Below are 26,438 nucleotides of genomic sequence, written 5' to 3' on the forward strand. Positions count from 1 at the left end.
CATTTGTAGCTCTCTCGAGTTTCTATTATATATGTAGCCTTTGGCATCCCTTCAGATAATGTAACAAATGGAAACATAATAAAAAAATTATATTTTTAGAATCTTAGGACCGAACAGATACAATAAAATTTTCGGTGAACAAAGTGCACAAAGAAATCAAGGTGTTGGGGATGTAGAGTCCTCTACTTTGTTCGCTCAGACAATGCAATTTGCATGAACATTTCGAACAAGCAGTTGATAACAAGGACTAAAGATCTAAAATGTACAGCATCTTGGGTAAAAGCTAAGAAGCTCAAACTTGACGACCCTTGACCACAATTTTATCCAGTAGCGACTCACAAGCATCTTCAAGTAAATCCAGAACCTGCCAGAGATGTGTAGAATATTTCCAAGGAGAAAAAAAGAGTGAATTAACAATATCATTACATGTAACTCATTCGATTGAATCAGCTAAACAGTCATATTGCTGTTGCTAGGGTGTTTAAACTCATGTCAACAGAAGACAACTACTTGATAACTCAAACTGTTCTCTGGCGTTAGACAATAAGATGTTTAAACTCATGTTTTCAAATATTCAATTAGATCCACAATAGCTTCACGGTCACGGTTCATTAGCAGACTGTAGATTAAATAAATATAATCCCAGTATTGGAATATCTTTAGTATCTGAGAAATATATTCCTACAATCGAATCTGTTAAATCAAGTTTGACCAAAACAGAAACCAGCCCTTGTTCTGGCTCAAACGCAACCTTGGCTTGTAATGGTTAGTGCTCAACTAAGTCTCGATTCAACAAAAAGGGACCACAAATGCAGGAGCACGTGCACGATAAAATTAGGTTGAGGAACTCTATATCAGAGAGTATACAAATTTTGAACTGCATTCTAGTTTTTGATATCACATATCATTCCCAAAGAGGAGTGTTATCTAACATTACCTTCTCAAAACCTTGCTGCCCTCCATAATAGGGGTCGGGAACTTCGGTTTCATCGTGCCTCTTGCAATAGGAACACATCAACTCAACCTTTAATATCCATAGGCATGTGTTGATTACAAGCACCAAAGGTGAGCTTTATGTTGTGGATTACGCCGAAGCGCTCATAATTATGATGATAATATAGTACCAAAAAAATGCGGAATTAAAACAATCAACAAGAACGCAAAGATTTGTGTGGTTCACCCAATATAGACTACGTCCACGGAGCTACTTGCAAATCTTTATTGGAACAAATATTACAAGTGTATACAAAACACTCGATCTCTCACAATTCCAACCTCGCACAAAAGAACCTCTACACTCAAGAATAAAACATTTTCTTTGCTCTCTATTTTACGATGCTGAAAAGCTTCATTGGGATATCTTGATATGGTCAAAGAACGTATCGATGCAAGTTTTTAGAAACAATTGAATGCACAACCTACTTTTGCGGAGGAATTCACACTTTACGCTGCAACAATTGACAATTGTGTCACACTTCTACAAAGTTTTCAAACCAGTTGACCCACTTCACCTAACATTTTTCTTCAATCATGTCTTTACACCATCAATGCAACAACTCATATCTTCTCTTTTACACTTGTAGTCAAACTGAAGTTGACAGTTTGTCAATGGTCACAGCCTTTGTGAATGTATCGGCTGGATTCATACTTCCAAAAATCTTTTCAAGCATCAAGATTCCATCTTCCAGTATTGATATAATAAAATTGTATCAAACCTGTATATGCTTTGTCCTAGCATGACAAACATGATTTTTGCTAATTGAATAGGACTATGACTGTCACAATGTAATGTGCTATTCTCAAGCTTCTGACCCAGTTCATCTAGAAATGATCTCAACCATTTCTAGTCCTTGCTAGCTTCTGTAACTGCAACGTACTCAACCTCAGTAGTTGAAAGTGCAACTTCTGCTATCCAGGTCACCACCAATGTCGGCATCGACAAAACCTTGTAAGCCCAAATATGACATCTTAAAGCTTAAAGATAAACTAGCATTACATTTCAAGTATTCGAGAATCAATTTAACTACTTCCCAGTGTTGTTTTCCCGGATCGCTCATAAACCTGCTCACAACTCCCATTGCATGTGCTATTTTTGGTCTTGTGCACACCATTGTATAGACGAGGCTTCCGACAGCAGAAGCATAAGGAACCTTGTTCATATAAGCTTGCTTCGTTGATGGTGAATGTGCTTTGGTTGGTTTAAAATGACTAGCCAAATGAATACTCACGGGTTTAACTTAATCCATATTAAATCTCCTAACCACCTTTTTCACACACTCTTCTTGAGAGAACTTCAAGATTTCATTCACCCGATCTCTTAACATCCAAATTCCAAGGATTTGATTTGCACCATCCAAATCCTTCGTACCAAATCTTTTGATAACTCTTTCTTGAGTTGATCAATTTCTTCCAAACAAGCTTGTGTTATCAAAATATCAACTACATATAATAGCAGAATGATATAAGAACCATCAAACTTCTTCACATAACAACAATCATAAGCCTGACACTTCAGAAACCATCAAACTTCTAGTTTCACTGTCTTGGAGCTTGTTTGAGACTGTACAAGCTTTTTTGAAGTTTGCACACCATTTTATCTTTTCCTAGTACTTCAAATCTCTGTGACTACTTCATATAAATTTTATCTAGGTTACCATGAAGAAACGTCGTCTTTACCTCTAACTGCTCCAGATATTAATCTCTTTTTGCCACTAATCCAAGTTGTGGTCCTGATAGTGGTTAACCTAACCACTTGACAGAAAATCTCAGTATAATCAATGTTTTCCTTTTGTCGAAAACCTTTTATAACAAGTTTTTTCTTGTACCACTTGCTACCATTATGTTCTTCTTTTAACCGGTACATCCACTTGTTATGTAATGTTTTTTTGTCTTGCAGAAATTGTGTCAACTCTCGGTGATTGAAATCAGGAGATCTTCGAGAACAATTACACCACCTGAAAGATAACCCCATGCACTTCACTATATTTTGCTGACAGACAAAAGTGAACTGGATATCTATGAAGTGGCAATGCAAAATGATAATTCAACCAAGTGGAAGTTAGCCATGCAAGATGAAATGGATTCATTGTCATCCAATCATACTGTTTACTGCTTTTCGATTCATTCACATGAATATTTGTCAATGATAATTCCCCAGTCTTTTTGACTTCAGAACATTAATCTCCAACTCCAATGATTGACTTGTCTTTGTACAATACTTGTTTATTGAAGATTACATCTTTGCTCCAATGATCTTCCGATTTTGGTCATTGATAGGCTCGTAATAGTTAGTATTTTTATTTTCATATTTCCCATTATTTCAACCTCCGATATGTTTAATTGATACATTTTTGTGTAATTTTATTGTAGGAGGAACTTTTATGGTCTTGGAGCAAATTTGAGTTAAAAAGGTGATGTTTATTACATTAGAAGTTTCCAAGATAGAGGTGTGAAAGAGAATGGCCAACCGAGAAGAGGTCCTGGAACAAGGTGTGGCCACGCCTTGTGATTATGTTTCAGCTGCCTAAAATTGCAAGAAATGAAAATCGGATTTTGTGAAGATTATGCAAGATTTGAAAGAATTAATTATGGTGTCTGGTTTAGTGGAAATTCTTGGAGGGAAACTCTAGATAAGATATTATCTATTATTTTATATTTTAAGATTAGGGTTAATTAAGAAATTGGTGGGCTTTTCTATTTTTTATTGGACCCAAAAATATTTCCCTTCTTGCCTACACAATTCACGTTCAATAAGAGGCGGCGGGTGACACAATCATTTTTTCTCTCCAACCAATACACACACCTCTCGTGAAGTGAAGAGAAGGAAGGGCACAAGATTTCCTCCAATTTTCTCCATGACTCTAGTACTTTTCCTTTATTTATTTATTTTTATGGAGATTGTAAATCGAGTCATGCTTGGCTAATTTTCTAGTCTGATTTAAAGGTTGTTTTTACTGTTTAATTTATCAATATGAGGTATTCGTTCTTAGATTTAATATTCTTGTTATTCCAAGTATTTGTCGATTTATGATTTAATTATATGAAAATCATATATCGATTTGAGTTTAGTTATTTTATTTTCTTTTATGCCTCGTTCTTCTCGTACAGGTGAACTCGAATATAATCTAGAAATCGAGAAGACAGCGAAAAGATTGAGAAAAGAAGCAAGGCTACATGGAAAACAACCATCATCATCATCATCTCCTGATTTAAACGTAGCCTTGGAGTCAACGGACACTGAAAAAGAATCCGAACTTGATTTTAAGACAGAACAAAGTGAGAGTGACGAAGAAGTAATGGCAGAACCAGTTCAAAAAACCCTAAGGGAGTTAGCTAATCCTAACGTTATTCAACAGCCATTATGCATTCAATTCCCTACTACTGATGCCACTTTTGAATTAAAATCGGGTTTGAATCATGTATTGCCTACTTTTCGTGGCCTTGCAGTGAAGATCCCCACAAACATCTGAAAGAGTTTCATATTGTGTGCACAGCCATGAAACCACAAGGGATTACCGAGGAACAAATCTCATTGCGAGCTTTTCCATTCTCTTTAGCCGACAAAGCTAAGGATTGGCTCTATTACTTGCCCTCTGAGACGATAACGACTTGGGATAATATGAAACAACAATTTTTGGAGAAGTTCTTCCAAGCTTCGCGAGCAGCAAACATCAGGAAGGACATTTGTGGGATTAGACAGTTACAATGAGAGACATTATATGAATATTGGGAGAGATTTAAGCAATTATGTGCCAGTTGCCCTCAACATCAGATTCCAGAACAGCTCCTAGTCCAATATTTCTACGAGGGTCTCTCACTCTTTGATAGGAACATGATTGATGCTGCAAGTGGAGGTACATTGGTAAACAAAACGCCTCAAGAGGCACGAGCTCTAATCTCCAACATGGCTGGCTGCCAATGCACAACAGTTTGGTACTAGGCAAGACAACCCTCCACGACAAGTCAATGAGGTAAGTGTTACTCCTATCGATCAAAAGTTAGATTCTTTGACATCTATTTTGGAAAAGTTGGTTGCAGGACAGGTGCAACAGGTAAAAGCTTGTGGTGTATGTGCTATGGTGGGACATCCTACAGATATGTGTCCGTCACTACAAGAGGAACCCACGCAACAAGCCAATGCGATTGGTGGATTTCCTGGGCAGCCCCAGCATCGATATGACCCATATTCTAATAGCTACAATCCAAAATGGGGGGATCATCCAAAATTTCAGCTATAAGAATCAAGGAGGCCAACAAGGATATCCACAGCAAAATTGGAACAAACAACACGCACCAGAACAAGCATCCAACTCAGGTATGTCTCTAAACGAAATTGTAAAGGCCTTAGCTAAAAACACTCAAAAATTTTAACAGGAAACGAGGGCCAGCATTCAGAATCTAGGAACCCAGATCGCTACATCAGTCAGCAAGTTGGAAGCTCAGAATTCTGGAAAACTACCGTCGCAAACGGTGGTTAATCCAAAAGAAAATGAAAGTGCCACGGTATTGAGGAGTAGGAAGGAGATTGACCAAAAGAACACTTCACCAACAAAGGATACTGAAGAAAAAGGCACAACTAAAGAGATCGAAGGAGAATCTGAGAAACAACCAAAGGTAAATTCTAAGTCTTTCTCATCTACTATTTCTAATGCGGTTGTTCCTCCATTTCCTTCCAGGTTGGAAAATTCCAAAAAAATGGACTACGAGAAAGAAGTGTTGGAAACCTTTAGAAGGGTGGAGATCAACATTCTTCTTATAGATGCCATCAAACAAATTCCAAGGCATGCTAAATTTTCAAAGGATTTGTGCACTAACAAGAGGAGGCTGAAAATTGATGAAAAAGTAAGCGTGGGGATAGTGTGTCCGCGGTTATTAAGAAGTCACTGCCAAACAAATGCAAGGATCCAGGTATGTTTACAATGCCTTGTGTTATTGGAAATCTGAAAATTGAGCGTGCCATGCTAGATTTAGGTGCATCCATTAATGTCATGCCCTATTCAATATATTGTGCTTTGAATTTGGGTCCTTTAAAAGAAACTAGAGTGGTGATTCAATTAGCTGACCGATCTAATGCTTATCCTGAAGGAGTTGTGGAGGATGTCCTGGTGCAGGTTAAAGAATTGATATTTCCTTCGGATTTCTACATATTGCGAATGGAAGAAGACTCCACTGCGATTTCAACGCCGATTTTATTGGGAGACCTTTCATGAAAAAAGCTAGAACCAAGATTGATGTGGAAGAGGGTACTCTTTCTGTCAAATTCGAAGGGGAGATTGTGAAATTTAGTATTTTTGATGCTATGAAATACCCAAATGAAAACCACTTTATATGTTCAATTGATATTGTTGATTCAATTGTGTAGGAATGTTTTGAGGAGACATATGAGTAGGGATGGCAATGGGACGGGGCGGAGACGGGTTTGCCATCCCCGTCCCCAAATTCTATCTCCACCCCCATACCCGCCCCGATCCCCGCTTTTTCGGGTTCATGGAATCCCCAAACCCGAAACTTCGGGGATTAACTTCCCATCCCCGCCTCCATCCCCGTTTCAAAAATATTAATATGGTTAGACGATGACGGATTCGGAAATTTTTTCAAAGTAAAACTTATTATTATATATTATTATTAGTGATAATATTAATATTAATATCAATATTATCACTAACAATATTATTAATATTTTTAAAAATAATAATATTATTATATTATTAATACTAATAATACTATTATTTTATTATTGTTATTATTTTCCGGGCGGGTTCGGTGATGGGGATAGTAATCCCATACCCGCCCCGAACTACATCGGAGATTTAAAAAAATCCCCGAACCCGAACCAACCGGGGATCCCCATCCTCGTTTTGGGTTTTCCCCACGGGGCCCCAAACCTGTGGGGAAAGTTGTCATCCCTACATATGAGATTGACAGTTTTCACATGCAGGCACAGTTGGAGGTGGAAGGAGAGATAGCTGAAGCTTGGGAAATTTCGGAAACTAATGAGGACTCACAAACTGTGGTTCCAAATTTAGAGACCGAAATATTAACCCCTCACAAGAAATTGCTACCCTCTGTTTTGCAGGCATCCAAATTGGAATTGAAAGATTTGTCAGATCATTTGAAGTATATCTATGGGTGACAATGAAACTTTGCCTGTAATCATCTCGAAGAGGTTAACTGAAGAGCAAGAAAGAGATTAACCACAATTCTCAGAGAACATAAGACGGCAATTGATTGGACATTGGCGGACATCAAAGGCATAAACCCTTCCATTTGCATGCATAGAATTCGTTTAAAGGATGATGCCAAATCGGTAAGAGAATTCCAAAGAAAACTGAATCCGGGAATGAAAGAAGTGGTAATGAAAGAGATTCTCAAGCTTTTAGATGAATGCACAATCTATCCTATTTCGGATAGTAAATGGGTGAGTCTGATCTATGTCGTACCAAAGAAAACAGGTATCACTGTGGTAAGAAATCAAAATGATGAGTTGGTACCGACAAGAGTGCAAAATGGTTGGCGTATGGTTATTGACTTTCAAAAGCTTAATTTAGCTACTAGAAATGATCATTTTCCTTTGCCTTTTATTGATCAAACATTGGAAAGACTAGCTGAAAAAACTTATTTTTGTTTTCTTGATGGATTTTCAGGTTATTACCAGATAGTCATTGCTCAGGAGGATCAGGAGAAGACAACCTTTACATGTCCCTTTGGAACATTGCCTACAGACGTATGCTTTTTGGATTTTGTCATGCTCCAGGTACATTTCAAAGGTGCATGCTTAGTATTTTTTCAGAGTATATTGAGAACTGTATTGAGGTATTTATGGATGATTTCATTGTCTGTGGGGATTCATTTGACAATTGTTTGAGTCACTTGTCCAAGATTTTGAAGAGGTGTATGGAAACCAATCTGGTTTGGAATTATGAAAAATGTCATTTTATGGTGACCGAAGGCGTTGTGTTAGGACATGTGGTTTCCTCTAGGGGTATTGAGGTTAATAAAGCAAAGATTGATTTAATCACAAATTTACCCTACCCCACTAACGTTAATGAAGTTCGAGGTTTTCTTGGACATGCAGGTTTTTACCGCAGGTTTATTAAGGATTTCTCAAAGATTGCTCTACCGATGTCCAAGTTGCTCCAAAAAGATGTACCCTTCGAGTTTGGAGAAGATTGCAAGGAAGCTTTTAACAAGCTAAAAAACATGTTGACCATAGCGTCTATTATCCAACCACCTGATTGGAATTTGCCTTTTGAAATCATGTGTGATGCGAGCAATTATGCTGTGGGGACTGTTCTAGGCCGGAAAGTTGATAAGAAGAGTCACGTCATATACTATGCCTCAAGAACATTGGACTCGGCGCAGTGCAATTACACCACTACAGAAAAGGAGCTTTTAGCAATTGTTTTTGCTTTAGAAAAATTTCGATCATATTTGCTAGGCTCTAAAGTAATTGTGTTTTCTGATCATGCAGCATTGAAATATCTGTTGACAAAAAAGGAGTCAAAACCGAGGTTGATAAGTTGGATACTCTTACTCCAAGAATTCGACATCGAGATCAAGGATCGGAAAGGAATTGAGAATCCAGTAGCTGATCATCTGAGTAGGTTGGTGAACGAAGATAATGTTTTGCCTCTTTCCGAATTTTTTCCTGATGAGCAGCTATTTCAAGTGAAATGTATGAATCCCTGGTATGCAGACATAGTTAATTACTTGGTTACCGGAATTTTACCTAATGATCTTAGCAAATCTCGTAAAGTGAAAATCCGTTGTGAGACAAAGTATTATGTGTGGGATGAACCTCATTTATGGAAATTTTGTGCTGATCAAGTTATTAGGAGGTGTGTACCTGAAATTGAACATAAGTCGATCTCGACTTTCTGTCATAATTATGCATGAGGTGGCCATTTTGGACCAATGATCAAGGAACCTATTTTTGCAATCGAACAATTGAAGCTTTGATGAAAAATATGAGGTGCATCATAGAGTTGCCACAGCCTATCATCCACAAACAAATGGCCAAGCCGAAGTTTCTAATCGAGAGATCAAGTCTATCCTATCAAAAACAGTCAATCCGGGAAGGAAAGATTGGAGTCTCCGTTTAGATGATGCACTTTGGGCTTATCGGACTGCATATAAAACACCAATAGGGATGTCTCCCTACAGGTTAGTTTTTGGGAAATCATGTCATTTGCCCGTGGAGATTGAACATAGGGCATATTGGGCAGTTAAAAACTGTAATATGAACTGGGAAGAGGCTAGTGCATCGAGAAAAATGCAACTACAAGAGTTAGAGGAGATAAGATTGGAGGCATATGAGAATTCGAGAATCTACGAGGAGAAAAGAAGTTGTTCCATGACAACGCGATTTTGCGAAAGCAATTTAGCATTGGTCAAAAAGTACTATTGTACAATTCTCGGCTAAAACTTATGTCAGGTAAACTTCGTTCTCAATAGATTGGTCCATTTGTTGTTACTCATGTGTTCCCTTATGGTGCAGTGGAAATCAAGAGTTTGGATACCGATAAAAGATTCAAAGTGAATGGACATCGATTGACGGTGTTACATGAAGATGAAAGCGCGTCCCAAGTACTAGAAATCGAGTTGCAAAAACCCCAATATTCTGAAAGTTGTTGGGACGAAAAATGTCGAGCATAACGACATTAAAAAAATTGCGCTTTTGGGAGGCAACCAAAATTTTAGTTCTTGTTATTTTTTATTTCGTTCCAGTAGAGGTTTTCGCACAAGGCGTGGTCACGCCTTATTGAAACACCTCTACTGATTTTAAAATATATATATATATTTCGTTCCAGTAGAGGTTTTCGCACAAGGCGTGACCACGCCTTGTTGAAATACCTCTACTGCTGGGAACATATTTTTTTCATATTGTTTGCACAACCACAGTAGAGGTTTCCGCACAAGGCGTGACCACGCCTTGTTGAAATACCTCTACTGCTGGGAACATATCTTTTTTTCTCTTTTTTTTATTAAACCTAATTTTTTTTCTCGCTCTCACAGCAGCCTCCATCGCCTCTCTCCAAATCCCCTTTCCCATCTCACGCCACCTTCTACAGCGCCGACGCGACCCACCAGCCGCTCGTCTGCTCTAACTTCCATAGCCGAGCCACGCAGCCACTAAATCACCACCAATCCCTGTTCGTGCGACCCTCACTCTCACTTCTCCACCGCAAACACCAACCACCAAGGCGCCACCTTTCTGCATCAGCCACTCACGCCTCCTACAAAAGCCGAGAACCATCAGCCGTTCGGGTTTGCCAGCGAACCCAGTGCATCACCAGTCCACATCTCCAACGCAACACCATCACGATTATTATCGGTGACATCTCTCAATTTCGCACTTTTAATTTCAGTTAGTTGATTTGTCATTGTTGTCTGAATTCGTGGACAATTATCTATTTGTTGGACTTGATTGTGATTTTCTGCTGTGTTGGAGCGTATTGGGAAGTATTGGTGGGAGAAAATTCTGTTAATTGATACAATTCTTTGAATTCAATGGATATAGGCACGAGTGAGTCACGTTCATATAAAAAGGTTAGGATGGGGAAAGAGATGAATTCGTTACCACCATCTGAATCAGATTTGAATGGTCATTTGACCTTCACCAAAAGTGGAAAAAGATAGATATAAGGCATTGTGTAAAAAAAGAATCACCCATGCAAGTATATTCACCACCCCACCATGGAATTGTTGAATATTAATACTGGAGTGCTTGATTTGATTCGCAACATTGGGTGGGAATCATATTTTTCTGTCTTATGTCCTGCTTATATAGAACTTGTGCGTGAATTTTATGCTACTTTTGAATTGGTCAAGGCTGCAAGTTTCACACTCTCCAGTCCAGGAGTAGTTCGTTTTAGGTTAATGGGACGCACTTTCAAATTTTCAATCACTGAATTTAATATTGCTTTTGGTTTTATTGAAAATGATTTTGCAAAAACTGATGAATATTTGAATAGTGCGTGTGATTTTCATGATCAATTTAATCCCATTGCCCTTTATCGAGCTATGTCCACACAGAACGATTACGACCCGAGTAAATCCAAAAATTGTTACTTGCACAGCCCAGAGTGGAAAATACATTCACAGATTCTTTGCTTTTACTTTTTCGGGTCGAAAAGATTCTGCAGGTGTGTTTACAAAAGCAGAATTGTTTTTCTTTTGGTGCATGCAAAATAGAACAAAAGTTAATTTGGGGTTTTGGTGTTTGCTGGTGTCGTTGCTCATAAACGTCATTTGATTCTTGGTTCATTGATCACTGCATTAGCTGTCAACCTGAAGTTGATTGCTCTTGATAAGAATGATCTTCATGTTGCTTGTCCTATGCTTCCTCTTGATTTGCGTTGTTTAGAAAATATGGGATTGATAGAACAAGTGCAGGGAGTTTTTTCTTTTTGTCCACCAGGTCCAGTGACTACACGACCCGGCCACCACAATTCTGAATCTGATGGTTCGGACGACCCTTTGGACTCACGTGCGCCTCCACACACATCAGCTACTCCATCACGAAGCGTATCGACGTGGAAATAGATGAGATCAAGCAGCGGTTGACCAGAATGGAACATAATCAGTTGGCATTCTACAGACACATGGGATTCGAACCACCGTTTCCCCCACCGCACCAGTAGATGATGTTTCTTTACGATGCTCAACATTTTTCAGGGGAGTTCTCTAACTCTTCCTACCATTTTATCGTTTTAGTTGAGCATCTATTTTTTTGTCATTGAGGACAATGTCAAGTTTAGGTGTGAGTTTTTGATTTGATTCTGAGAAATTTGACTGGACTGTGGGATTTTTGATTTTTTTTATTTGATTTTTAGTATGATTGATTTAATTTTTCTGCATTTTGGATTTAAAAAAAAATTAAAAATAGTGACGTTAGTTTCAAGCAACTAGTTTCCACGTCGATACGCCTTCGTGATGGAGTAGCATATGTGTGTGGAGGCGCACGTTTGTCCAAAGGGTCATCCGAACCATCAGATTCAGAATTATGGTGGCCGGGTCGTGCAGTCACTGGACCTGGGGACAAAAAGAAAAAACTCCCTGTACTTGTTCTATCAATCCCATATTTTTTAAACAACGCAAATCAAGAGGAAGTATAGGACAAGCAACATGAAGATCATTCTTATCAAGAGCAATCAACTTCAGGTTGACAGCTAATGCAGTAATCAATGAACCAAGAATCAAATGGCGTTTATGAGCAACGACACCAGCAAACTGAGAAGCCAACCAAAAACCCAAATTAACTTTTATTCTATTTTGCATGCACCACAAGAAAAACAATTCTGCTACACACACCCACAGAATCTCTTTTCGACCCGAAAAAGTAAAAGCAAAGAATATGTGAATGCATTTTCACTCTGGGCTGTGCAAGTAACAATCTTTGGATTTACTCGGGTCGTAATCGTCCTGTGTGGACATAGCTCGATAAAGGGCAATGGGATAAAATTGATCATGAAAATCACACGCACTATTCAAATATTCATTAGTTTTTGCAAAATCATTTTCAATAAAACCAAAAGCAATGTTAAATTTAGTGGTTGAAAATTTGAAAGTGCGTCCCATTAACCTAAAACGAACTACTCCTGGACTGGAGAGTGTGAAATTGACCAATTCAAAAGTAGCATAAAATTCACGCACAAGTTATATATAAGCAGGACATAAGACAGAAAAATATGATTCCCACCCAATGTTGCAAATCAAATCAAGCACACCAGTTTTAATATTCAACATTTCCATGGTGGGGTGGTGAATATACTTGCATGGGATAATTCTTTTGTTACATAATGCCTTATATCTATCTTTTTCCACTTTTTTGTGAATGTCAAATGACCATTCAAATTTGATTCAGATGGTGGTAACGAATTCATCTCTTTCCCCATCCTAGCCCTTTTATATGAACGTGACTCACTCGTGCCTATATCCATTGAATTCAAAGAATTGTATCAATTAACAGAATTTTCTCCCACCAATACAATACTTCCCAATACGCTCCAACACAGCAGAAAATCACAATCAAGTCCAACAAATAGATAATTGTCCACGAATTCAGACAACAATGACAAATCAACTAACTGAAATTAAAAGTGCGAAATTGAGATATGTCACCGATAATAATCGTGATGGTGTTGCGTTGGAGATGTGGACTGGTGATGCACTGGGTGCGCTGGCAAACCCAAACGGCTGATGGTTCTCGGCTGTTGTAGGAAGCGCGAGTGGCTGGCGCAGAAAGGTGGCGCCTTGGTGGTTGGTGTTTGCGGCGGGGAAGTGAGAGTGAGGGTCGCACGAACAGGGATTGGTGGTGATTTAGTTGCTGCGTGGCTCAGCTATGGAAGTTAGAGCAGACGAGCGGCGAGCGGCTGGTGGGTCGCGTAGGCGCTGAGAAGGTGGCGCGAGATGGGAGAGGGGATTTGGAGATAGGCGATGGAGGGTGCTATGTGAGATAGAGATTTTTTTTAATAAAAAAAAGAGAAAAAAAGATATGTTCCCAGCAGTAGAGGTATTTCGACAAGGCATTGTCACGCCTTGTGCGAAAACCTCTACTGTGGTTGTGCAAACAATATGAAAAAAATATGTTCCCAGTAGTAGAGGTATTTCAACAAGGCGTGCTCACGCCTTGTGCGAAAACCTCTACTGGAACGATTATTTTTTTTTTTAATCAGTAGAGGTGTTTCAACAAGGCGTGACCACGCCTTGTGCGAAAACCTCTTTTGGAACGAAATTTTGGTCATCCCGAAAACGATAACCAAACTCATTATCTCCATAACCAATACAGAAACATTTCTTTGATTTCGGATCCAGTTTTGCTATGCTAGCTGAATCATTATGAACATAAGATAAACATTCAAACACTTTCAAGAAAGAAAGGTTTACTTTTTTGCCACTTCATATCTCTTCGGGTATTTTGCATTCAAACGATACCGAAGGATCTGTTTATCAGATATGTTACAATGTTAACATCATCAACCCAGAATGATTTTGGCAATCCAGAGTGCAATCTCACGCTCCTAGCGCGTTCCTCAGGGTTTTATTCATCTTTTCAGCTATACAATTCTGTTGAGTTGTACCAAGTATGGTTTTCTCCATCTTGATCATGTTCTGTTCACAATATTTCTTGAACTCATCATCTTCATATTCACCACCGTTATCAAACTGTAAGTACTTTATCTTCAAGTTTGTCTCATTCTCAAACATGATTTTCCACCTTTTAAAGGTCTCATAAACATCATATTTATTTTTCATAAATTAAACCCAAACTTTCTTGCTCGAATGATCGATAAATGTAATATAATATCTTGAGCCTCCAAGATATGTGATAAGAGATGGTCCCCATACATCAGTATGAACCATCTCCAACTTTCCTGCTTTCGGTTCTCTGTCGGCTTTAGAAAAGCTCACATTTTTCTACTTTCCAGAAATACAGCTTTCACATAGCTTGTGTTCAATGATCTTTAATTCGGGTTGCTTCTCATTTGACACCAGCATCTTCATTCTCTTCTCACTCATATGCCCAAGTTTACAATGCCATAGACTTGAATTAAATCCAACGTCCACGACCGTTAATGTATCTCTACAACCGGTAGTCATATAAAATGTTCCAATTTTCTTTGCTCGAGCGACAATCATGGCTCTTTTGTTCACTTTCCAGGAACCATCACCAAAGGTTACATTATGGCATTGGTCATCAAGCTGTCCCACTGAGATCAGATTGTGTGTCAATTTTGGTTATATGCCCGACTTTGTTTATTTTCCAAACAGATCCATTTGACATCTTCATACAGACATCAACCATACCAACTATTTCCAAAGGTTTTCCATCTGCCAAGAAAACTTTTCCGCAATCACTAGCAATGTAACTGTCGAAAATATCACGATTACCAATGGTATGGAACGAAGCTCCCGAGTCCATAACCCAAGAATCAACTGGGCTTTCTATGGATAGTAGTAGAACATCATGTACCTCCTCAGTAACAACATTTGCATTGTTTTTTGTTGATTTGCACTTCTTTTTCAAGTGACCAGTCTCACCACAACTCCACCACTTCGGATTCTTTTCAAATGTGTTTTTGTCTTTTACATTTCTGGACTTGGATCTAGCATGCCATCGGTCATAACTTTTTTTGCCACTTCTGCCCCTGCCTCTGTTCTCGAAATTTAGAAAAGATCTCGATGATGTTCCTTCACCAGAATTCATCCTGAGAACTTCTTCCGCAAGAATTTGATCCCTGACATCAGTGAATTATAGTTTTTTTTCCCAATAGAGTCGCTAACTGTTTCTCGTATACGTTCCCAAACATTTGGTAAAGACGAGAAAAGAATAAGTGCACGAATCTCATAATCAAAATTAATTTCAACCGATGTTAGCTGAGAAACAATCGCGTTGAACTCATTGATGTGTTTAGCCACCGAAGCACCTTCTCCCGTTTTCAAGTTGAACAATTTTTCATTAAATGTATTTTGTTGTTTGCCGATTGCTTCTCGTACATGTCCAATAAAATGGACATCATTTCTTTTGTGGTTTGTGTCTCCGCCACGTTATGTGTCACGTTCTTCGTTAGGGTCAATCACATAACATCTAACATCTGTCAGTCAAGAAGCTCCCAGTCATCATCCTCCATCTTTTCCGTCTTCTTTCCTGATAAAGGTTTTGATGCAACTACTTGCTGTATAGATAATCTCTAAGTAACGACAGAATGAAAAATATGTTCCGTTGAACTTGTTGATAACCCAGGCGCAACACTTTAAACAGGTGCACGCCTCTGCCTAGGCGTGGTGCTACTACTTTTAATTTATCATGCTTCTTTTTATCCTAATTACAAAATTTTGTTCGTTTAAAACTTTAATGTATTTTCTCGGTTCTTGATTTTTCTAACTCCATCAACATACTGTGCTTCATAAAAAATGACAATGCCAGCCACAAATATCAACTTCCATTGCTTCTCGGATGATTGGATCCATTATTCATAAGATAATTAAAAGATCAGTTCAGCGTCTTGTGCCATTGAACGTGCTGCAAAATATGAATTTGAACGACCTAAAATCACTTGAATTATGTGCAAGCATCTTTCGAGAAGGATGAAGATGAATTTGATGATTTAGATTTTTGAATTTTTTTCCCTTAATATACTATGATGCACTTATGACTTACTAATTAATTTTAGATGACTGAAGCTTTTTTCTGATTATGATTGATGCTATATTATCTTTTAATGGATTTTTATTTATGTTGTTTATTATCTTTGTGAAAAATATTTAATTTAAATAGTATAAATTATTTTATATATGTTGAATTTTAAAATTTGAGTCAAATACGCTTTATTTCGATAAAGCGGACGCTTCGTCTTGCACCTTGTGCCTCAGGCCCCAAGGCACCCTAGCGCTTTAGTGCGCCTTGTGTCCTAAATAACTATGATCTTCGGCCATCACTTCTCTAGCTTTAGCAAAAAATTCTCAAAAAATCTTCTCTAACGTGAAAGATCAGACAAAGCTGTGCCCACATAACATACCCAAAATTCTAAGAAATTTTACAACAAGTCTCTGACCAGTAGTTGTGGATTACGTCGAAGCTACCTCAAATCTTTATTGAAAAAATATTAAACTACAAGTATATATAGAAAACTCGATCTATCTCAACCCAGAGCATAACCAATGATATATTATATCTAACTCACCAAAGAGAACCTCTACACTCAGCAAAAATGCTCTTTCATTGGGATATCTTGAAATGGTAATAGATGCAAGTTCTTAGAAACAACTGAATGTGCAACCTACTTTTGCGGAGGAATTCACGCTCACGCTGCAACAATCGACAATTGTGTCACACTTTTACAAACTTTTCAAACCAGTTGGCAAACTTCACCTAACAGTTTATTCCATGATAATTATTTCATGCATAGTTCAAGATAAAAAAATAAACTAAATTTGGAGCGATGTCCACTAACCAACCTTCTTATCCGCATCAACGGGAAATGCTTCTCTGTGCCTCCACCTCTCAAATGCCTCGAGTATATCCTCTTCATCCAACAAGATCGATTGAAGCATTAAACAAATGCTAAATATTATTGAAAGATATTTTAAAGAACACCAACAGAATCATAAAGCAAGAAACTCAGAAATAAAAGCACACTCATAATTGAGTTAAAAGGTTCTACCGATAAATATACCTCTGTTTTGCCTATCCATAGCAAGAATAAGATCGAACTCCCTGAAATCAGACGGCCTAATCGGCCTCGAGATAGAAGTTATTTCAATTCCACGCCTTTTAGAAGCTGCCCTCATTCTTGAATCTGCTGGATTACCCTTCATTTTCAAAGAAGCACCACAACACACACAGCATCATTAGCATTCCAAGAATCCGCAGATTCAATACAGGTATGAAAAAAAATTATGCTAAATGTGGTCAGTCCTAACAAGAACCCTTTTCAGTCAATCCTCTGATTCAACTTTCAGACATCTCTGACACGCAAAACAAACAAAAACAGCGAAGAAATATAAACCTCATGATAATTGATGGTCCCCGCAGAATCAATATAGAATGTAGAATCGAGATTCTTCTGCTTGACAAGATGTCTGAAAACACCCTCAGCAGCTGGGCTTCTACAAATGTTCCCGAGGCAAACAAATAGAACTGAGAATGGCTTAGTGGTCTGTGAACGATCACTCGAGGCTGTAGATGGTGTGGAAGCCATTGATGAAGCTTTGATTCTTTCGGGTATTCTTGATTTTCCTCTGTGTGTGTGTGAAGTGTCGGCTGAATATCGGAGCAATGGCGAAGATTTGAGGGAGAGATTAGGATAGTAGTGGCAAATTCGTAACTTCAAGGTATTTGGTATTAAAATAGTAGCTGTGCATAAGGATTTCATTGAAGATGTTTTTCCGCTGTGCTAGAGGAATAATGAATTTGTAATGGTGGTGGTGTGTTCTTGTCCCATCAAGGGAGAATCTTGTTTTATTTATTCATACGCATATAATTTTACGAGAGATTGAAAATCAAAGTCCTCTAGTTTGGTAAAATTTATCCAAAAATAATTTTAGTTTTTACGTGTGCATTTCTTTTTTTCCCCTTTTTAACTCACGTTTGACTTGAAATTTCAGGAAAATAAATTTCATAATAATCATTTCAGATTTGTTTGAATGGCAGATTCATCATTCCTTGATATCGGTTTTCGGTTGTGACTTGCGCTGGCAGATAAACCAAGATTTTTAGAGATTTTAGGTGTGATTCACTACAACTTTGGATATAACAGTTATTTTATTTTCCACGGGTAGCATATTCTTTGAAATACATTTGCACCATATTCTATATATCAGTAACAAACTGTAAGAAGAAACTTGAGTTAAAATGGAAATTCCTAGCTGTAATACTTCCACATTAAAATTTGCTAAAACATCTCAAATTCTATTTCATCCGCTCTAAACTCAGGGATGGTGCTTCCCAAATCGAAGAACTTAGGAGGCGTTGCGCATCGAATCAAAGCCCAGTTCAGGCCTTCAAAGAATGGGTGTTGCTTGATCTCTGCTGCACCCTTTGTCGAGCCTAGTCTATTCTCTGGTTCCTTCTGTAATAACTGTCTGATCAAGTCTCGAGCACGAGAACTCACCATAGGATAAGCAGGAAACTCGAGGCATTGGGACGACACATTTGATATAGTATCCTCGTTGCTTGATCCTTTAAAGGGCGTCTTACCATATAAAAGCTCGTATAGAAAAATCCCTAGTGTCCACCAATCCACTGCACTCCCATGGCCTTCCCCCTTGATTATCTCTGGAGCCAGGTATTCATGTGTTCCTACAAAGGAGTTGGACCGAGCATTTGTGGGCTCGACTACAAGTTGCGGCAATGGAATGAATTGGTCAGGGTTTAGTTTTCGTGTTTTGGAGGCTGCGAATAAAAATCTTGGTGTAAAACAAGATAGCTGCCATGATGGTTGGAGGCAAAAATGGTCGATGCAGCTAGAACCAGAGCATGGACTGGACATTTTCTTTGGGGGTTCCGAAAGTGGCGACGATGAGTTGAGCAGCATAGGATTTACGGTGCATCTAAAAGACAAGTCAAAATCTGAGAGCATTATATGCCCATCTTCTCTAACCAATATGTTTTCGGGTTTCAGGTCTCTGTACACAACGCCAAGCATGTGAAGGTACTCCAGTGCAAGGAGGACTTCAGAAACATAGAACCTGCATAGAGTGTTGAAACACAAATCCAGTTATTATTCCTTAACAAGCCTTGTTAATAAACCTCTGAACTTTGCAAACACGAATAAAGCTCTTGTGAGAAAGTACAAAGTCAAAAGCAGAGGACTTCGGTTACTATACTTTCGAGCATGCTCATTGAAGTTTATGGTGTAGTTTACTTCCCCAAATAAATTATACGTCTGAAAGGGCTATTGGGAAACTACTGTTTGAAACTTTACCTGACTGCCTGCTCAGGAAAACTCTTCGTGGACTGCTTTTGACGGTGCACATGAAGATCACCTCCCGGACAGTGCTCCATAACCAACAACAAGAATTTCTTGGTTGTAAAGTGCGCATAAAGTGTGGGGAGAAATGGGTGATCCAGCATTTCTAGTATCTCTTTTTCAGTTTGAGCCCTCATAACTTTCTTTCTGCTTGCCAAAAAATCATAATCCATTACTTTCACAGCAAAGAGGCAACTAGTGCCAATCAGCTCAGAAAGATAAACTGTCCCAATATCTCCACCTCCAAGCATCTTCAACAGCTTGAAGTGTTCCAAACCCAAGCTTCCGTGCTGCTTCTGAACAGAGTGTAACGCTTTCCATCTCAAGTCTTTCGACATGTGCGGCCGATAGCCACTGCGACTAGACAGACTTACATAACTTTCATCGCTATTACTAGTCGTACTGCTGTATTCCCCTACGCTACTTTTTGAGCTTTGAGATATCTCCCCTCTTTCCCTTGATCTCGATCTTTCATCAGCTCTTGTCAATACAATCTTTGATTTGCTTATGATACTAGGACCAAGATTGTTCTTGTTTCTTAAGCCTTGCTTGTTAAAACCAAAAACCCTGCTTGAATGTTCGATAAGCTTGCTTTTTGAAGAAAAACTTGACAATAGAAATACAGACTGTAACCTTTCTTCCTTTTCCTTGGCCTTTGCACTCCTCGTGATTGAACCCTCCTCAGAGATAGGAACTGTCTCATTCAAAACAGAAAATTGTGTATTTCTCTCAGATATTCCTGTAATGAATGAATGTCCAAATTCAGGTTTTTCTAAAATATTTAACGAGATTCTTTCCGGTGTTAAGGATAACTCTTTGCTTTCATCATGGGGTTGAACAGATTCACTGGAGGCAACCCTGTATAACCTATGGATAGCTCCTGCATATGAAGCGCCAGGTGATGCTGACGGTTTCGACGTTCGTTTTCTCATTGCGGCCATTTCTGATGCTTGAGAGATGCATGATCCTCTCAGGGCTTGTTTCAAGCTCCCAGACTCTGAAGTTCCGATACCAGAAACTTGAGACGGGCCGATTCTCATCGGTCTTTTCATGGCTCTTTTACTAAAAGTACCTCCAGCATTTCGCTCTAGCCAGTCAACATCTAGACTAGAACTTCGCCTAATATCAATCGTATCAAAAAGTTTGTTAATTTCATCCTCTATAGAGTAGTACTTCTTCCGAGCCTTTCCTGAATGCCACTTTCTATTATTTCCACTGACTCTTTCAGTTTCGGGATTGTGTTTTTCGGTCAACTCTACTATTTCACAACTCCCAGGCAACACATTTGTGATTAGAGACATCTATACCAACAAAATTTAGTCGTAGAAACAAAAGAAACCCTCTATCGATCTCAGACATGCACTCAAGTGACGAAGAAGCCCGGGTCTGGAAAGCTAAACCAAAATACTAGATGGGATCCCTCAATCATCTTGAATGTTGGAGCCCTCAACAAGGCAAACTCCCTAGGCTGTATTCATTTTACAGCACAAAATATCGGTTAAAGTTTAACACTTCCAGGAAATTATGAGCTAAAATTAGTTGATTAAGAAATGCTATACAGCTATATTTTGCACTTCCATTCTCACTTTCTAATGATTTTGCCATAGATGAATACAACAGAGAATGAAAGTAATTGTATATCAACTGAAGTAGATAATAAACTTACTTCTTCAAAATAAATCAAGAATAGAAAAGCAGATAATGTATTGCACAAAGCATTCACATTAAGAAATTTGACCCTCATTCCGTTATCTCGAAATGGTTTTAAATGCCGTGAAACTGGCTATTTGAATAATTTCTCACAACTTAGTTAAAACTGGAATTCATAGCTCCAATTCAAATAATTTCATTCCGTTCCCAGATTTTCTTAAAATATTGTACAATCTTCCATGAAAACATATGCTGTTGACCATGAAGCTCACCCATCCATTTCCTCTAGTTTCTTGAGTCTCATTCTTAATTTCTCAAAAAATTTGATATGTATCCATGTAAAAAACTCAGGAATTTAAAAAACAGTCCTCCGCTGAGTAAAATGAACTAACCATCTATCATCAGCTTTGAGAAATTAACAGAAAACTAGTGAAAGCCAAAACACACCAACAATAGGATAATAGTAGGCAAAATATTAAAAATTTGAGAACAAAATATTGGAAAAAAAAAGAAGAAAAAAAAAACAGCATTAACCGATAACACAACTAAGTTATTTTCTTCCCTCCAAACAACAAATTCCCATCAAATAAGCGGAGATGGAAAGGAGAAGAAAGAAACCACTATCGCTCATTTATTTCTTGTTGCTCCATCTCCGGACCAGTAACATGGATAAACCAATAAATTGGACCACTTGCAGACCAACTGCTATTAAAAAAAAAAAATTAAGCACAAAAAAGCAAGAAACTAAACAAGAAAACCGAACTTAAAAAATTACTACCAATTAACCTAAAAACGTAGTAAACACACAAAGATAATAGATATTGATTCTGAGAAAAGAAACAGAGAGACAGAACTCAAAATGGTACCTGATGAAATGATCAAAGCATCAAGAACCAAAATTCCACTACTCTCTTCAAATTTGAAACAGATTAGAGGCAGAACCGCCAGTATATTTGGAAAAGTTTATAGCTTTTCCCTCCATTAAGAACACGAGGAACGGAGGGGTCGAGTTTACAGGCAGATTGATTAAAAGGGAGTAAAAAGAAACAGCCCAAGTTTTGTACGTTGAGTAGTGGAGATATAAGGAAGAAGAGCGTATGAGAATGGGAAATTCTTGATTCAACTCACGAGAAGAAACACTGTGGTCTGTTTTTGGTCCTGCACCGTGAATTATGATGATGATCATTTAATTTGTGTTGGCACTAGAATGGCGGAAAGTGGAGTTGAAAAATGCCGCAAAATAAATAAGCTTCAAGATTTTGTCTCCAGTAAATCACACACTATGCTAGGCTTGTGAGTGTGGGATGTAGGTGGGGTTGGAGGAAGTAATGCATGAGTTTTTTTTATTATAAAATTTTTTGAAAAAATTCATAATTAATTTAGTTGTTGGGGTTTTGCAGTTTTGCATTAGTTTTGCAAGAGTAATGCAAAACGCCACCAGCAATAGTAGATGTTGCCCATGTAGTAGCATACACTGTAAGTGGTAAAGGCAGCATTCGCTTCTGTTGACAGCTGACATTGCACGTTTTTAGCGTCACAGCGTCTCCTAAGCCATCTAAACCAAATTCTGCTACATGTTGGCCAAATACGAAATTAGGTTGAGACCTAAATGTTGATTGAGCAAGTTGGAATCCATAAAGTTATAATTGTGAGCCAAAATCCATAAAGTTATAATTGTGAGCCAAACAATGTTGGCTTATATACGGGGCTCGTTTTACGAATCTGGCCACTGATGAGGATGTTTTCAGAAGTGATATTGAACCGGGGATGTCACGTAACGAGTCTGAAGAAGAAGAAGAAGAAGTGAATGCCGACGAAGATGTGAATACACATGCAAATCTTGATGAAGTGATATCATCTCGTCAACCACCTCGTGAAACGTTGCTGAGGCAAGTCGTATAATTTTTTTTAACACTTTCGAAATACCGTCATTTTTTATTTAAGTTTTCGGGGAAGAGCATTTTAATTATGTCGGTGTACCTTCTGAAATGGGAACAAGCTACTATAATCCGGAGAGATGAGATATGCGTAAATATGTTTTTTAAGGATAAGAATGATCTTATTATATCTGTGAAAGATTACTCTGTTAGAGTTGTCAGGCGTGAGTATCATGGCGTGGATGATACATGCATTTTATGGAAATTATGATGCAAAAATGATTCTTCTACGATCATATGTTGATGGGGTCTTCGAACTTCTTTCAAGTCGAAAACGGGTTACTGGAAAATAACAAAATATGGCGGGTCTCACACATGTATATTTACCACTGTCAGTATAGACTATCACAACTTGAACAGTGATATGGGGGCAGAAACGCTATTGAGAGTTGTACGATGTGATATTTTATACGAGATTAAATATATCGTGTAAAATGTGAAAGATAAATATAAATATCAAATCTCGTATATGAAAGCATGACGAAGTTTGAAATACACAGTGAAAATTGCTTATGGTCCATGGAAGAGCTCTGTGCAAAAATTTCCAAAATATATATGTGCCATGTCCAAATATAATCATGGAACGATTGTGAAATGGAAATTTCTCAGATCAAATACAAAAGCGATTGAAGACATTGAACTATGTTTTCTAGACATTCAAGACGTTCACATATGAGTTTTGGCACTTTCGAAAAAAATTTAGCGTCGATGGTACACATTTATACACAAAATACAAACAGAAAATGTTGATCGATGTCACTCTGGATATGAACAATCAGGTTATACTGGTAGCATTCGTCATTGTGGATGAAGAAACATATGATTCCTGACAATGGTTCTTGGAGAATCTTCGTTGACATGTTATTTGTGGTACTAATGGTGTATGCCTATTTTTATAGGCAGAAGGGAATTGTACGAACATCTGAGAATTTTCCTTATTTTCTACCTCATCATGTATGTAAAACATGTATTACAGTCACTGGTCACCATCAATTGTTAGACCCCAAATTATCGAAACATCTTGTAACGTAACAGTTGTTTCACCACATCAAAAATAAAATGTGTGTCTCATATCACCATCGTTCAGCAAGAGCAATAATCAAATAGTTGTCAAACACTCGAAAGACTGCTTTAGTTTTGATTTTTTAAATTAATAAAAAAAAAGTTGTAATGTATGGGTGGTGTATAATAACACAAAAACTCTTGTCATCTTATAAGTTAATTTTGTAAAAAAGATTTTCAACCCGACCCGATTAAAAAAAAATATTATTTTCCACTTTAAGTGTGAATCATGTTTACATGTTTCACGGAAAAAGATATATAAGACTGTCTCATAAAAGACTTACTCGTACAATAATAATAATAATAATAATTCTAACAAAAATTACTTAAAAGTATTAATATGATCACCATAATAATAATACTAATAATAATGATAACAACAACGAAGCAAGTTTTGCTATTGACATTTAAGTATCTATATTGAAGAAAGACGGCGTAAATAATCCAATGCCATTGTAACGAATATTTTTATTATTATCACTGGGGAGGGGGACAGGACTAACTCTGAGTCCCCCTCAAGTTGGCGGACAAGTGAGACCACTGGATAAAAACCCGGTTTTTTGTCACAAGTTTTATTAATGATTAATGACAATAAGAATATCATTTCAAAAATTACTTTTTGACCAAAAAAAAAAAAGAATCAGATTTTGAATAGAAGATGGACTTATTTGGAAACAGGAATTCAAGTAAAAATCAAGCTCGATGAGCTTAAAATAAAATTAACGTCGCACTGTACAGAAAAAAGCCCAATATTTTTATACAAAGCGGGCCATCTTTGATATTTTATAGTCTTTTGGGCCATGTATGGTTTAAATGATAGGATTACGGAATGATTAACACATAAATGATAAAAAGAATGATTGAAGTAGATAATGATAAAATAATATTATGTTTGATATGATTATTAAGAATGAAATAAATAATAATCTTTTGATGAATTGACAAAATTGTCCTTCCATTTTTGCGGCGGTGGTGGTCGGCCAGCGGTGTGATTGTCGGTCGGCGGCGGCAGGAGGAGGGGGTGGTTGGCCGCGGCGGCGGCCGGGGGATGGCCGGCGGGGGTCGGAAGGGGTGGTCGGCGTCGGCGGCGTCGGCGGCGTCCGATGACGGGCGGCGGGCGGCGGGAGTCGGCCGGCGGCGGAGGTAGTCGGTTGGTGGATGAAAGTGGTGGTGAGTTTGGATTTGGAGAAGGGTAAAATTGAAAAAAATAGGATGTATTAAGAGTAGGATAAATAATCATAGGGGTGAGGAATGATTATTTTATCCCAGTTAATATAACCTAATCATTCATAGGAGGGATTGACTTGATTAAATAATCACTCGTACCAAACAAGGAATAAGGTGGGTTAAAAATTATAAACCCACATTACCACCCCTGCCAAACACTCCCTTAAGATCCATTTGTAATCGGCCATTTTCGCAGGTGCACAAGTTTTTGTTTCAAATTTATGTCTATATTATTATACTGGTTCAAATAAATATATGTTATCCTCAAAAAAAATTATAATATATATATAATGTAAATATATTATCACTTTTCCTATAATAAATAATTGAACAGTGCATAAAATAATTGATCATATTCTTTTGATATGATATTAAAACAATGATTTCAATATAGCCCATAAAGCTATTATAAAATATTAAAAAAAAAACTAAAGGAATATAATTACTCAATTTAAATATAGAAAAAAATGTTCTGGAAATTAATATTCGAAATTATGCATTTTATTATAAAAAAATTACTTGACATCAAATAATATTATATACAAAAAGTAAATATATGCATAATTGTGTGTTAGAAAATATATAAATAGTAAAATTATCTACTTAAACAATAGAATTTTGTTATGATGTTCTAAGATAATATCAAAATATAGAAAGAAAACGATAGCGGATAGCTTGTATGCAACTCATATTACACCAAAATATTAATTTGGGAAGAAACATCATATTTGTATAAAAATTTATAAGACACCATTTCATAAGTCAATTATGTGAACAGATCTTCGATCTGTATCTATCTCGGTCCTTGATTTTTTTTTTATTATTAGTTTTTTTTGTAAATATAGATAATGTCAATCTATCTCACAGATATTGTAAGGCCCGAGAATTTTATCCTATTAATCTGAAATGATTCGTTAATCAATTGAGGAGAGTATAGACGAAACGGATCAGATTAGGATATCCGAAAAGGAGATTGAATTATGAATTGAAAATGATATGACATGGAAGAGGACATGGAATAGCATGAACAAAGGTTGAAAACCAGTAGGCATCATGCACATGCGCGGAGAAAGGCGCGCATATGCGCGAA

The 26,438-nt window shown here is 37.5% G+C and overlaps 2 protein-coding genes and 1 non-coding gene across 8 annotated transcripts; all 3 read right to left on the reverse strand.

Moving 5' to 3' along the window:
* Nucleotides 1-79: 79 nt before the first annotated feature.
* LOC142553553 (uncharacterized) lies at nt 80-17,987 on the reverse strand. 2 transcript variants are annotated; one of them, XM_075663892.1, is made up of 5 exons: nt 17,511-17,985; nt 17,178-17,313; nt 16,960-17,027; nt 938-1,024; nt 80-364 (listed from the first exon to the last, which is right to left on the reverse strand). In XM_075663892.1, the coding sequence occupies exons 1-5, from the start codon at nt 17,874-17,876 to the stop codon at nt 293-295; spliced, it is 729 nt and encodes a 242-aa protein (XP_075520007.1). In that variant the 5' UTR covers nt 17,877-17,985; the 3' UTR covers nt 80-292. The 2 variants fall into 2 exon arrangements, with proteins under 2 accessions (XP_075520007.1, XP_075520008.1); XM_075663893.1 differs by lacking the exon at nt 938-1,024 and having other exon boundaries at nt 17,511-17,987.
* On the reverse strand, nt 4,667-4,773 carry LOC142554886 (small nucleolar RNA R71). Its single transcript, XR_012822251.1, has one exon. It is a non-coding gene; the product is annotated as a small nucleolar RNA R71 (small nucleolar RNA).
* A 307-nt stretch (nt 17,988-18,294) lies between the features above and the next one.
* On the reverse strand, nt 18,295-22,424 carry LOC142553551 (serine/threonine-protein kinase D6PK-like). Of its 5 annotated transcripts, none has more exons than XM_075663889.1 (4): nt 21,989-22,424; nt 21,741-21,824; nt 19,428-20,940; nt 18,295-19,191 (listed from the first exon to the last, which is right to left on the reverse strand). In XM_075663889.1, exons 3-4 carry the CDS (start codon nt 20,771-20,773, stop codon nt 18,396-18,398), a joined length of 2,142 nt encoding a protein of 713 aa, XP_075520004.1. In that variant the 5' UTR covers nt 20,774-20,940; nt 21,741-21,824; nt 21,989-22,424; the 3' UTR covers nt 18,295-18,395. The 5 variants fall into 5 exon arrangements, with proteins under 5 accessions (XP_075520004.1, XP_075520005.1, XP_075520001.1 ...); XM_075663890.1 differs by having other exon boundaries at nt 21,741-21,827; XM_075663886.1 differs by lacking the exon at nt 21,741-21,824.
* Between the last annotated feature and the right edge of the window lie 4,014 nt (nt 22,425-26,438).

This window comes from Primulina tabacum, chromosome 8 (assembly GCF_025594145.1).
Source record: "Primulina tabacum isolate GXHZ01 chromosome 8, ASM2559414v2, whole genome shotgun sequence".
Lineage (NCBI taxonomy): Eukaryota > Viridiplantae > Streptophyta > Magnoliopsida > Lamiales > Gesneriaceae > Primulina > Primulina tabacum.

Coding starts and splice junctions, on each gene's coding strand:
- LOC142553551 (XM_075663886.1), bottom strand. CDS start 20,773: ATGTCTCTAATCACAAATGTGTTGCCTGGGAGTTGTGAAATAGTAGAG. Junction 19,192..19,427: donor TTTCCTGAGCAGGCAGTCAG/GTAAAGTTTCAA, acceptor CACTCTATGCAG/GTTCTATGTTTCTGAAGTCC.
- LOC142553553 (XM_075663892.1), bottom strand. CDS start 17,876: ATGAAATCCTTATGCACAGCTACTATTTTAATACCAAATACCTTGAAG. Junction 17,028..17,177: donor TATGGATAGGCAAAACAGAG/GTATATTTATCG, acceptor TGTTGGATGAAG/AGGATATACTCGAGGCATTT. Junction 365..937: donor GGCAGCAAGGTTTTGAGAAG/GTAATGTTAGAT, acceptor CATCTCTGGCAG/GTTCTGGATTTACTTGAAGA.